This window comes from Dasypus novemcinctus, chromosome 4 (assembly GCF_030445035.2).
Source record: "Dasypus novemcinctus isolate mDasNov1 chromosome 4, mDasNov1.1.hap2, whole genome shotgun sequence".
NCBI lineage: Eukaryota > Metazoa > Chordata > Mammalia > Cingulata > Dasypodidae > Dasypus > Dasypus novemcinctus.
The window spans coordinates 135,084,783-135,098,548 of NC_080676.1; the positions used below are offsets into that span (position 1 = coordinate 135,084,783).

At 35.1% G+C, this 13,766-nt stretch overlaps 1 protein-coding gene across 1 annotated transcript in view; it reads right to left on the bottom strand.

The window, feature by feature from the left end:
• Positions 1 to 588: 588 nt before the first annotated feature.
• TMPRSS15 (transmembrane serine protease 15) overlaps positions 589 to 13,766 on the bottom strand; it is a 159,430-nt gene continuing 146,252 nt past the window's right edge. Inside the window, exons 23-26 of the mRNA XM_058296480.1 lie at positions 10,960 to 11,141; positions 9,651 to 9,746; positions 6,549 to 6,688; positions 589 to 744 (exon numbers count right to left, since the gene is read on the bottom strand). Of these exons, the coding sequence (XP_058152463.1) occupies positions 589 to 744; positions 6,549 to 6,688; positions 9,651 to 9,746; positions 10,960 to 11,141 (574 nt within the window). The remainder of the gene's footprint in view (positions 745 to 6,548; positions 6,689 to 9,650; positions 9,747 to 10,959; positions 11,142 to 13,766) is intronic.

Genomic DNA, 13,766 nt, shown 5'->3' on the forward strand with positions numbered 1-13,766 from the left:
AACCTTCAAAATCACTCCCACCTGCACGGTGGTCTCCAATATCCTCTTTAATCCATCTATAATATCCATTCCTTCCAGTTGCAGCTCAAGTCTCATTTTTTCAATTATGTTGGCCCATATTATACATGGAAGAGTGTATTTTTTTTAATTAATTAAGTATGAATTTTGTCTCCCCAAATAAATGGACAGATTCTGTGTGATAGGCTAAATTGCAGTTTACACTTACACTGGAAATGATCCAAGAGATTAAAGCAGTAAAACAAATTCATTTATTACACATTTTTGGCCCTCCAATGGGGAATTCATCTGTGCTTAAATAAGTTTTGCACACATTAAAAATATCCACTGTAACAAACATAAATCAAGAGACATATTTGAATAGTTGAATTTCTTTGATATGTTTGATTTTTTTTGGAGACTACTCAAAATGCTAATTGGAAATAGACATTTTTCATAGTCCAGATAGTAAAGTGATTCAACTTTTACAGACAAATTTACAGAATTTTTAAAAAATGAAACTCAATTTCCATGCTTTTTAGAGTGGAATAGGGAAACTGCCCAACTTTTATAGTTGGTGTTGGAAACACTCTAAAGTAGAAAACTCTGTATCCATTCTGTGAACCTTGGAACCCGGACATACACCCCTGGGCGATTAGGCCTTGCACACTGGTGTCCAAATGACGTTACACCAGCCAGGAACCACCTGTTGTTTTCTTGGCACGTTAACGGTCCTCCTGAATCTCCCTAAGGCATGAATTGGAAAAGAAAATTGTAGATGTGTGCTCAACTGATATAAATATACAAAACTGTTTTTAGCAAATCAATTCAAAAATAAAGATTCAAAAATATGATTTAATTTCCAGTCATCTGTATATACATGCAACATTACTCAAGGCCAAGAATGAGAAGCCTTTGCTCCTCAGTAAGGAGACATGGAAACTATGACAACTAAAACTTAACTTATATGCAATCTTTTGTTCTCAAAAGTTCCACTACTAAAACATCCCAACCAAAATATATGTTAAAAACCAGTCATTTTAACAAAAGGGATATACTATAAGTAGTAGAAGGACTTTGTAGGAAAGAAAAAATTATTCCAAATTACGCTTTTTAGGAAAATAAACCCACATGTAATATTGATTTTAGTTCTCTGGGGTAGCACTCGCTTTTAGGCGTTAGACAAACACAAATCGATTTGACAAAACTAAATTTCAACTGAAATAGACAAGCCTATGAGGTAATTTCTAGGGTAAGAATGTGTGTGTTTATCTGAGACTTCAGTTGATGAAAAAAATTGTTTTGATTTTGGTAAATATTAATTACAGTGATCATCTGGAAGAGTTAATTCCATAGATTTTATTTGTACATGGTTCCTTTATAATGCAAATATGCATATGCAAACATAAAGAATCATTATTTAATGACAGAAAATTTATAAGTATTTTCCCATATTAACTGTGCAAAATTTTAATCTGTTCTTCTTTTATATTTATGGAGAATTTAAAGTCTTTCAAACTTTGTTTAAATTAACTGGTACCATAGAATATTTTAACCCAAGTTCCATGCTTGAATGTATACTTGAGAAGTTTTTGCCTGATTCTTTATTATTTTGGGGCACTATATTTAAGGAAAAAATACGGTCTATAAAAGCGCTTCTCTCTGTTGGGGACAAAGGAGGATAAATATCACTGACAACCACTACCTCTATTTCAAATGGAATGAATAGGTTCTAGCTTTTGAAGACAGGGGCTGAGATTTTTATTTCTGCATCCTAAACCCTTGCCCATAATAAGGGTTCAGAAATATTTATGGAATAGCATCAATCCAAGGTAAGAACAAATGCAGGCTCAGAGTTATATGTGATTCAGAAATTCCTAAAATTAACCCTTAACTGGATATTATTAGAAGGAGTAATTTGGTGTTCTTAATAATTTCTAAAATAATTTAATTTTTCTAGGCACAATAGAATCCAGATGTTTACATAAATGAGGATTTTTAACTTACCCAGCACACACCAGGTCAATTGCAGTTACTTGGACCCTGCAGAAGGCTTATTGCCTCACTGCTAGCTGGTCTGGCTGGCCAGGGGACCTAGATATGGTTTCATCACTTCCCACCATCAAACGACTCCATTCCAGATATGTTATGTACCTTCTCCTTCTCTGTTTTCCCATATGTTCCATCTCCCACTATCTCAGAGATTTGTAACTACTTCAGAAACACAAACGAATGTAGTATAAATTATTAACCTTAAATTTATATTTCCACTTGGATGCTATATTGTGAATAAAAATAAATTACCTCCTTCTTTGACCTAAGTAACTGAGTGTAAGGTTGATGGCCATTCTTGTCTAGCACGGTGGCTCTTAATTTTGTTGTGCATCAGCATCACCTGGAGGGAGTGCTAAAGCACACAATGTGCTCCATCTCCAGAGATTCAAGTTCCCACATGATGCTGATCTGCTGGACTGGAGTCCGTGTTCTGAAAACCATGGGAATATAGTATGGTTCTGAATGATTACAGGAATGGGTTTGCACTCCATGTCATTCACTTAGGTATACAGAAAACATTTTATGGTCACGGGAGCTTTACACCAAGACAACTGCCTCACAAACACACCTTTGTAAGCCAAGAAAGTGTGAATGATTAATAGGCACATTCTTTGCCACTCTAAGGGAAAAGTAATGCTTCAAAGGACATAGTTAAGTGATGGATCCAGAATAACAAGTTCATGATTTTGAACAGTGCATTGTTATTTCATCAGTTAAACTTGTATAGCAATGTTATAGTTGAAGAAAGAAAACCATGTGATCACATAGCTTGTCGATTATTCAAATGTGACAAAATTATATTACACAAGGTACTGCGTTGTGTGGGAGCATTCTTACTTGCTAATAAATAACACATTTAGACTCTGTAGAAATTAAAGCCAAATATACAATTTCAGAGATCTGCATGAGTTATTGGCTTAATGTAACCCTAACGTCAGTAGAATCAGCAGTTATATTTTTTGCTTAGTGCATGAGGTATCTGCCACCCAATTACCATTATCTGTAATTGAAGTTGTACAACTGATTTCCCTCCTGCACAATAATTTTATAAATCTTCCCCTAAGTGCCAATATATCTTACCTTTGCCATGCTTTTCATTTTAAAAGGGAAGTATAAGATCCAGAGATAAATTTTAAGCAAGAAGAAAGCTATCTGATTTGTCTTGAATTTGCAAGTGTTCATCAAAGTGGAATAAACGTAAAACTAAGCTGAAAGTTTAAAATGACATAAGGCATTGACTTTAACTAGAGGACACATGCACATATTTATTTGCATAACCATCTGCTAAAAAGTCTTGTATCATGTCAAATTATTAAGACATATATGTTAATATATGTAACAAAATGAAAATATTTTCTCATAGTAGAAACCACTACTTTCACATTTGTAAGTAATTAATTTTTTCAGTAGTTTTTTCAAGTTTAAGTTAATCCAGTAGACATTAATTCATTAATATTTTATTAATTTTCAAATATAGAAAATATGCCAAAGAATTTTACTATGTCTTGTTGTAAAAACTGTTAATAATTTTGATTAATTGCACTGGACCAGGTTGTATACTTAGTACAAGTATACTTAGTACTTTATGCTTTAAAGTATTCTGTTGACATGAAAGTCAATTGAAAGGAAGCTAGAGAATAATCTAGCAACCCTCTAACATAGTGATTTCAGTGACGGATGAAGATTGTGGTTAAAAGTAAAAATAGAAGAATGTTTGTTTAAAAAGTGTCACGAATATGGTTAATACATGGGAAAATTGCAACTAATGGAACTTATGGATTCTAATTAACAGCAACATTGCAATATTTTTGCAGCAGTGGCAAAGAAGATATATCAATTCTAAGGGACAACAATAGGGAGGAATAAGGTGGATTTTTCCTTCTGAAGTAATGAAAACTTTCTAAAACTGACTAAGATGATGTCAGCACAACTCTGTGATGAAAATGAGAGCCACTGGGTATACACTTTGAATGGATTGTACAAAACATGAGGCTGTATAAAACGGGCAATCCATTTGTGGAAGATGGACTACGGTTAACAGGACAAATACGAGAATGTTCTCCCATGAACTATAACAAATATGTAATACTTATAAGGGTGTTAATAACTGGGTGACAGGACGAGTAACAAAAGGATGATGATGGACAATACACATCCCCCAAAAAGAGAGAGTATCTATAACTGTAAGTAAGGCAATTCCATCCATATGCCACATGAGATCTAAGTCCCTCCCAATTGGAAGCAGAGTAGGCATCACCATCCTCAAATCCTCAAGATTGAGGAATAAACAAACATAGGGGGGAATGCAACTATGGACTAAACCAGACATTGCTATTCTAGTAATGGAAGAACTTGTTGCAATGAAATAAAAGACAGTGGTCACCAGAAGTTCTGAAGGGAGGGAGAGGGAAGGAATGGTGTAATATGGGGCATTTTTTGGACATTGGAATTGTTCTGCATGATATTGCAATGACAGACCCAAGCCATAATATATATGTTTTGTCAAAACTATAAAACTGTGATGCAAAGTGTATAATCCATTCTTAGTAGCAATGCTTCAAAATGTGTTCTTGAATTGTAACAAATGTACCACACTAATGAAAGATGTTAATAAGGGAAAGTGGGGGAATATGAAGGTGAGGGGTGGGGTATATGGGAATCCCCTATATTTTGAATGTAACTTTTATGCAATCTAAAGCTTCTTTAAAAATAAACAAAAAAAATAAAAAAATATCAGGTGGGTTGGGGAAAAATACACCAAATATAAAATATGGGCTATAGTTAGTAGCACTATTTTGACAATGGGCTTTCATAGTTTGTAGCAAATGTTTCACAACAATACAAGTTGTTAGTGGTGGGGTGATATATGGGAGCCCTATATGAAGATATATAAGTTTTTTTTAAGTATACAACTTTTACTATATACTTATTGTTTATGTATGTTCATATATGAATGATGAACTCAAGAAAAATTTAAAATGAAAAAAAAACAAAAACTCCCAGTAATCAGTAAGTACTAAAGCAAGGATCAAACAAGAGTAGTTTTGAGCACAGATCCTTGATTTTAATGACTAGTCAATGTGCATCTAAGAATTAATTATGACTCTAACATCTAGCAGAAAGTACTAATATTTCTTGTGTGTATGAGGAGTTCATTAAGGTAAAGATGGGTAAATAGTTTTCATGTGGTAAGATATTTTTGCTCTTTAAATAAGGGTAGTTTGTGGGTAAGAGCTATTTTTTATGATGGAGGTCAAAAGCTATTGACACTTCAAATTTATTGCAATATTGACATTACCACTGCAACACATACATGTTATTTATCCTCTGAAGTAAGATGTAAAAGACAATATGAAGATTCTGGCAGTCCCAGAGCCAGGACCATGCCAATCTATTGATGAGTTTTTTATTCACTCTCTGCTAGTGGTTGGGAATCAAGTGGCTCTACTCGGGTCATTTTTTTTGTCTGGTAATTATTTCAGGTCACTGTATGCCTAAACTAGGAGTGAAAATTAGAGACCTGGAGACAAAATTTGTCTAGATCTGTTTTGTTGCTGTTGTCTGTTTGCTTTCAGTTTATATAGGGTTTAAAAGAATTTGCAAATAAGCACTTTTAGCTAAGGCAAACAGAGTTCAGGTTAATTCCAGGTATACAACTCTCTATTTTACCTGGTGGCCTCACACATTCACATTTTATGCCGAGTCCTTAAGGACATCAGATTTGTAACTTTTTCTTAAGCATTATTTTTTTTCCTTTAAACAATTTATTTTGAAGTAATTTCAAAGTTACAGGATATTTACGAAAATAATATAAACTCCATACAGAGAACTCCTAAATATACACCCAAGATACCCAGCTCCACCAATTTTAACATTTTGTTATATTTGTCACATCATTCTATATGATCTATCTATCTATCTATCTTTCTATCATGTCATCTGTCTAGCCATCTCTTTCTCTGTATATATCTATTATTTATCTATTTTCTGAACATTTGAGATCAGGTTACACTTCCATGTATATTTCCTAAGAACAAGGACATTTACTCACTTATATAAAAATCTTAAGAGCAAGGATCAAATTCAAGAATTTCAACATTGATGAAAAGCTTACAGTCTATATTTCACATTTGTCATGTCCTTATAATGTCCTTTTCAACCTTTTCTCCTACAATTTTAGATCCCATCCAGAATCATGTACTGCATTAAATTGTCATTGTCTCTTTAGTTGCTCTTTTATTTTAAATTGTTAAATATTAGGTTGGTTTTTTTTTTTTCTGATTCTGAGATCCACACTAAGATGGACTATGTAAATAGGTTGCAAATAAAAGCAAGAAGTCACAGTTGGCAAGTGTTGTGTGCATGTCTGTGTGAAAATAGAAGTAAAGTTCATAGGAACTTGATGATTTCTTTACTTCAGAATCATTGTTAAGCAATGAAATCATTATACAGCAACACTTCCTGGAAATGCAGCATGAGCAATTTTACATATTTACCTGACAAGAATCTATTCCTCCTTCTTCATAGCCTGCACATACCATATTATCTGTAATATTATACTCTGGCATCTGTTGTTGGCATTTCTCATTTGATAGAAGAGGAACATCAGCTTCTTGCAATATGTTTGCAGTAGGACCTGTTCAAAATGGATAATGCGGACAACTAGTCAGAAATGATCAACATGTATATTGAATGAGCCACCATCAGTCTTATTTATTCTAACATTTCACTCTCATTATGGAGAACTGTGTATATAAATAAAAGAACTAAATGCTAAACCTTGTGCTTTAAAGTACATAATAAAGCTCATCTGTGAATTCTGCCAAATGGATAACAGGAAAGCACTTCTTTCTTCTTAAGGGCTGGCAGGAATGGTGGGTTGGACTAGACAGTCTCTAGGTATTTTCAGTAATTTTAAACAGTTACAGTATTGCTTGTGGAAAAAAGCCCACCAGCACAAAGAACCTCATTCATGGAATTAGCAGAAATCCAGAAGTGCTTTTTCATTTGGCACCTGAGGAGGTGTTCCTGTATAATGGCATTCAACTTCTTTGCGGTGCTATGTGAGCGAGCAGGTGCACATGAGCAGAAGACAAAATTCAGATGAACTGTGCCCTGGTCTAAGGGCAATCAGCTTGTCATGCACATCTGCAGGCAAAGAGAAAGGAGGCATTTTTGTAGCAGGAGTATACCTCTAAACTTTTTAAATAAAATGTCTCATCCACTGGAAGCATGAAACTCTGTTTTCTGAAATACTAATCCCAAGAGGGCTATGAAAGTAACCAGTGTCTAGTGTCACATAAAAGATTCATGATAAACACTTTCCAATAGTTAGAATCTCAATTGGTTCCTTAAAATGAGTAGAAGATTGAGGATAAGTTAGTCCACGTGAGTGACTGTGTAGCTGCAAAAAGGTTTCATTCCATTCAAGCTAGGTTGATCCATGCACCAACCCTGTCCCCCCACAAAACCTGAGGAAACAAATACTTGTCGTGTGTGTGTGTGATTTAGGTGAAAAGCAGTTATGTATGACCCACTGATAAGTTTGTAAACATTTAAAAATTGGCTTTCAAAAAAAAATCACCTCTCTGATATGTACAGCTTGCCAGTTGGCATGGTATAATCATTCCCATTGTATTTGATTTCGAGGTACCAGCATGACACTCAAAAAGGAATTGGAAGGGAAGGAGATATGCAGAAATGGCTCGTGCCAGGTTGTACCAGTGTTTCCAGCAGCATACCACTGGATGACTTTTAGTCTGACAATGGACTTAAAACAAAGAAAGTGAATTGGAGAGGTTGAGCTGCAGGAGCAGAGGCAGCATCTCACGGCCTTCCATCCTATGAAGCTCGCAGATGGACTGTTTGACAACAGAAATTTGGTTTTATAACAGAAATAAGTCACTTTTTCTGCTTATCAGTCAATAAAAACATTTGGCTGGGAGATAATAAAACACTTTGGTAAAAGAAAGTTTGAGCAGTATCCTTACATTAAATGTTTAATTGTCAACATGAATTGCCATGAAAATAATTGAGATGACACATACACACACACAGAAACAAACATAAACACTTTCAGTAAAGTTATTTTAAGTTTACTGATTGCCCTAATCTAATCTACTAATAGCATCTCATCTCTGCCTAGACAAAATGTGTTCATGGTTTTCTTAGAAAATTAATCAGGGTAATATACTAAAATAGAAGGGAACATGCGATTTTATGAAATTAAGTAGATGGAAATCATAAGGGGAAGTTCCTAAAATTCATTAAAATTGCCATGATTTATGAAGTATAAATATGACCTGGCCATTTATTCCTATATGAAATGTGAGTCAAATTTACTTAACTTTAAAAATATACACATTTCTTATGGAATAAAGAGCCTTACATTTTTGTTAGTAACCAATTTGTTTATGAAGTGTCTCCATTGTGGTCATAAAATATATTACAACTTGAAGTCTGGTACAGAAAATACTTCTCTGAATCATTTTTTCTCTTTAAATTTCAAATTCAATAAATTATGACATACTTTCAATGAAGGAAATAAAAGAATATACAGTCTTTGACTTTAATATACTTTACAAACAAAAGACAAGATACATTTTCATCAGTATAATGTAATTACAGTGGAGAACCTGTATCACAATCATGAGAAAAGCATTTGCTTAAAATTTTACCCTTTCTTTTATAACAAATAAGTATATTTTAGTCACAATGACTTTGCTTCTGAGACCTGCACCTCTCCAAAAGCTTTTGTACAATCTCTTCTTAAATAACTGGATTTTTAAGCACCATGTCTATTATTCATTGAGACTACAGAGGCCAGATCCTCCTATTGCTTGCTTTTTTGCTTAACTATTAATGAGTGGCTAAAATGCTGTTTTAGATGGAGTAAATCCTATCAGGAATTCCTTAGCCAATAAGGTTTGCAAATATATTTACAGTGTAAGAAGTACTAGAATGTTTTTTAAAAATTCATGTTCGATTATTTTTACCATGTCATCTTTTCTCTGTTTAGAAACCATCCTATTAACTAATGCTAGTGGGTCAACTGTATATAACTTTATAGACCTAAAGGTAAGATTCATGCCATATCAGACTCTTCTTATCAGTAGGCAGAACCACAGCATGTGGCTAGAAGGCAGTCTCTTCTCATTTTAGGGAATGTGAATATGAGGTTTTGCCTTATCAATAAAGATAATTTTAATGTTTTTGGAAATGTAACAGATAGTAATTTGGCTTTTCATGAGACTTTATCAATGTTGCTTTACAAATATAATTTTTTGCAAACTTAGATAAATACTCTATACTCTACACATGCTCTCTCTCTGTATATACTCTCTCTATATACTCTCTATATATACACTAGACAAACTTTTACAATATACTTTATACAATCTGGAAAAACTGAAAAAGTATAATAGTAAAATAATGTAATCTTATCAACAACAGGTAAATCTAATAAGTCTGTTGGTGCTTTGAAGAAGAAAATCACTACAGTATATAAAAAAGCAATAACTGATGAAAGTATTTAAAGAATCATGCAATAGCATACAATTGCTAGTAAGCTTTGTGTGTGTATGTGTCTGATAATTTACCTTCATTGGCAACATTTCCCCAGCCAGCAATAGAGCAAAACCTTCCTGGAGAGAAAACTTCATTTTTTTCTGGTAAACAAATAGGTTGTATATAATCTGGAAAAAAAAAAAAAAGACACACACGCCTTTCAACAAGTTTTAAAAGTCAAGTACTTTCAATATTTAATCTTAAAATAACTTGGATTTTGTTTTGTCTTGCCTGATTTTTTAAACATCCTTAGGGTAAACAGATATTTCAGAGCGAACTTCTTTGACAATGGGTTAGGTACCACTGGTGACCTTTCAGGCTCCTCTGTGTAGTCTCCTAATTATTCTTACAGTGAAACAATGTCTTATATCTGGAATTAGTCACTTATATTTGATATTTAAATAATCATGGTACATTATAGTGCAAGTTCTGTGAAAATCTTAGTACAACTGTTTTTCAGGTCAATTAAAAGAAACTTGAGCAAATGTTCGGAGACTCCATTGATTTTCTCCAGTTACCCTCCTGTTAAAAAACCTTTCAGATGTTTGTTTTCAGGGCACTACTGGAAACATTAACATTGGTCACATGCTTTTAAATTAAAGTCTTTCTGGAAAAATTTACAAATTACCTGACGTTTGTCCAGCACTCATTTCATGTAAGACCCAGAGCAGACCCAAAGATGAATCAGATAGAGTGTTTACTAAGGACAGGGCTACACAACTAACCATGAAATAGCTCTCTGTGACAAGTGTGGTAACACATGTCCAAGAGCACAGAGATGGGAGCACTTTCTCCTAACTGGGGATTGGAAAAGTTTGCAGAGTAAAGGTTGGAAGTAAGGAGAGTCTTTCAGGATAAAGTTCACTTCCTCTGGTGATTTTGTGCAAATTATCCAGGCTTTGGAGGAAGTTCTTAATCTGCCACTCCATTGTTATTGAATCTCCTTTAAAAATTTCATTCCTTGGATAACTTAGTTCCTGCTTACTTTATGTCCTACTCTGATCTTTGTGGCAGAAAGACTTGACTTTATTTTACATCAGAAGTAGAGAGTCCGTATAATAACATGACCTATTTTCTCTGGACTGCTCCTTCGAGATTTCTGTTATAGAGGGCTCTATGAGTTTTATTGGTCAACTTTACTGGTCAACTTTCTAGAAAGTTTAAACACCTTGAAGAAGGTGATGAAATATGTTTCTCTCCATTCCCCAATTATATTTAAATTACAATGATTTCTGTAACTATCTGGTTTTATGGACTATTAATGATTTGGTACTGATTATATTTCAAATAAAATTTTAAATTAATTTGGACAGATTAGAAGACTAAAGCAATTTCCTTTACCTGTGTAGTTCACTTTAAATTCAAGGTGCAGCATGGCGATGTCATTGTTCTTGCTTCGTTTATTGTAATGTGGGTTAATGACAATTTGATCTATCAACCGAGCTACTATTTGAGGAGAAGTCAGATTCGATGTCATATGCAGGCCTAGGATTGCTTTCCACTTAGATGGCTCTAAATTTCTCCTGAAGATTATAATGAAGACATGTAAGGAACATTCTCCATCCAAGTCAGATCACTGCTAGAAATCTTTGTAATACACATTTCAGAATTACACGTTTCCATCCTAAAATGTTCTTTGATCTCTGTGCAAGGTTCTCCTTTAATACTCTTCCTTTAATTTTTATTTTTCTGATCATATCGTAGAGGCAACCTTAATTAGGTACTAATCTCTCTATCGCTTAGATCATCTCTTCATCACTATTTGTAGACTGTGTTTCTTAACCCTTGCAGCATATTAGAATTACATAGAGTGTTTTCAAATAATGATACCCGAACTCCCTCCCCCACCTCTAAGTTAAAGAGTCTGAATGGAGCAGGGGGATTTTAAAAAAATAATTTAAAAATTAAACCTTCCAGTTTATGCTAAATTTTTGCCAGTTTTGAGAACCACTGCTTTAGATCACATTCTCCTATGGGGATTGTGCTCTGGTTCAGTGCTTCTTCAGACACCTGTAGCAGCTGAAGCAATAATGGAAGGAAGTCCTGAAGCAGTCACGTGTTTACGGGGTGCTAACTCACACAGAGTTAAGGTAAGCAGGTAATCATCTTATGCCTATAATCTAATATATACAATTGAATACTTTTCTGTATGCAATGAATCAGAATAATTTTTATATGTAATGTTGGTACCATCAATAATGTATTGATAAAGGATGATATTAGTGTTGTAGGACAGATCAAATTAGATAATATATTATGACCTGAAAGTGTGCAGAGGCTAGTAAGTGTCCTATTGACCTATAATAGCTTCATGCCAAGAAATTACGATTAAACAGCTGGAATTAAGTTAATATGTATTCACAATGAAGACAAAATTTCAATGACTGTACATTATAGGTAGAGCACTTGATTTGATTCTTAGAGTTGCAAATGCATAGCTTAACATAGTATTTCAATTCTTAAAAATCCAAGTCATATACTTTTGTAAAAAAGGCATAAAGTTATATCAATTCTATCTTTCATCCATCTATTCACCACTTTAGTATGTATAGCAATTTTATATTATTTATGAATTCCAAAAAAATATATTGATTATTTTGTAAACTTGTCTGTTCGAAATACCCTTTGATTGTATTAAATTCAAAGACTTTACATTTACTTAATTAAATCAAAATTAGGGCTTTGATTCAACTGTGTCACAAGGATGTGATCCAGGGTTGAGTCCCTGTCCCCTTGTTGGGCTGACAGAAACAGACACTCACTCAAGAAGATACACCGAAGATACAGAAGAAGAGAGAACTTTCTCGGTTTTAATCCTAGAGCCCTGGGAGAGATGGATCCACTGGAAACCATACTAAGTTAAAACTTGAGGAAATTTATCTAAACGTTTTATGGCAATAGAAAGCCTTCCATTTACCGAGAGCCTACATTGTATAAAAAAGTGCCACACAAATGGCATTCATGTCATGTAATCCTCAATATCATGCAATGAGTTTTACAAATAGAACAAAAAGGAGTGCTGGTTGCTCATATGTTGAAGCAGAGGTTTGGTCTTGATTGTCTAATTTTATAGCCTATACTTGCATCAGCCTTCTGGGGTGCATCATATATCTATGGGCAGGGTTCTTTGGGTGGGGTGGAGAACATGAAAGAAAGGAGAAGTCGGGGGCCAGAGGGAGAGAAAGGCAAGCCATGGGGTCATCTGGGCCCAGGTATAGAAGGGTACCACTGCTTTTAGTTGTTGGTGGCAGCTCCTTAAGTGGCCTAGATGCTGGGCCAGGAGGTAATTGTGGTGATACAGAGGCCCTTGCTTACTTGTCAAAAGGCCTTGCCACTTTCCAGGCTGGAGCAATTGGGACCACAGCCAAACCTGACACTGATAATTTCAGACTTGGTGACCATACCCCACTGTAGCTGAGTGAGAGGGTTTCGTCCTCGCTCAGGCCCAAGAGTTGGGGGGGGCTTGCTCCTGCCGAACTACCGGCGGGGGGTGCCCCAAGAGGGAGCACCGGTTCTCCAGGCGTGGGGGACGCGCGGTTGGGGAAAAACCACGGAGACCGCTTGAGCGCAAGAACAGGTCTGCTTTATTGTGGAAGTACACTTAGCTATATAGGGTTGGGTAGAGGGAGGGGCGTGATGAAGGGAGGGCTGGCTAAGGGGCGGCTGTGGACAGGCTGAAGCTGATGGATAGACCTGAGGTAAGCAGTTACTGGGGAAGAGGGCAGATTGTGGGTTGGCAATATGGGCGGGACTGGCGGGAAGGATGGCGGAGGCTGGAAGGGGAGGAGGGGTGGAGAAAGGTGGCAACACCCCACAACTGTTGTACCCAGGGACTCCTTTGCCCACCGTGACCCAGAGAGGGGCTGCAGTGAAATCTCTTCCCTGGTGTACTATCTCTGATCTTCCTTCTGTACCAAATGTTTAGGCATATTTTCCTAAAACTCAGCTGGTCAGAGTTTCCATATGATTACCATAACTGTAACAACTGTGAGGTAAGAGAGAATTATACTTTTTAAGGACTGTATGTTTTACACAAAATTTATTTATTCAATAGTTTAAAAATAATCTTATAATTGCCATATAATATGCTCCTTAGTTTGCGTTTAATATGGTGAATGAAGTGTGTTTAAGAATTGGGCATTTTTCTG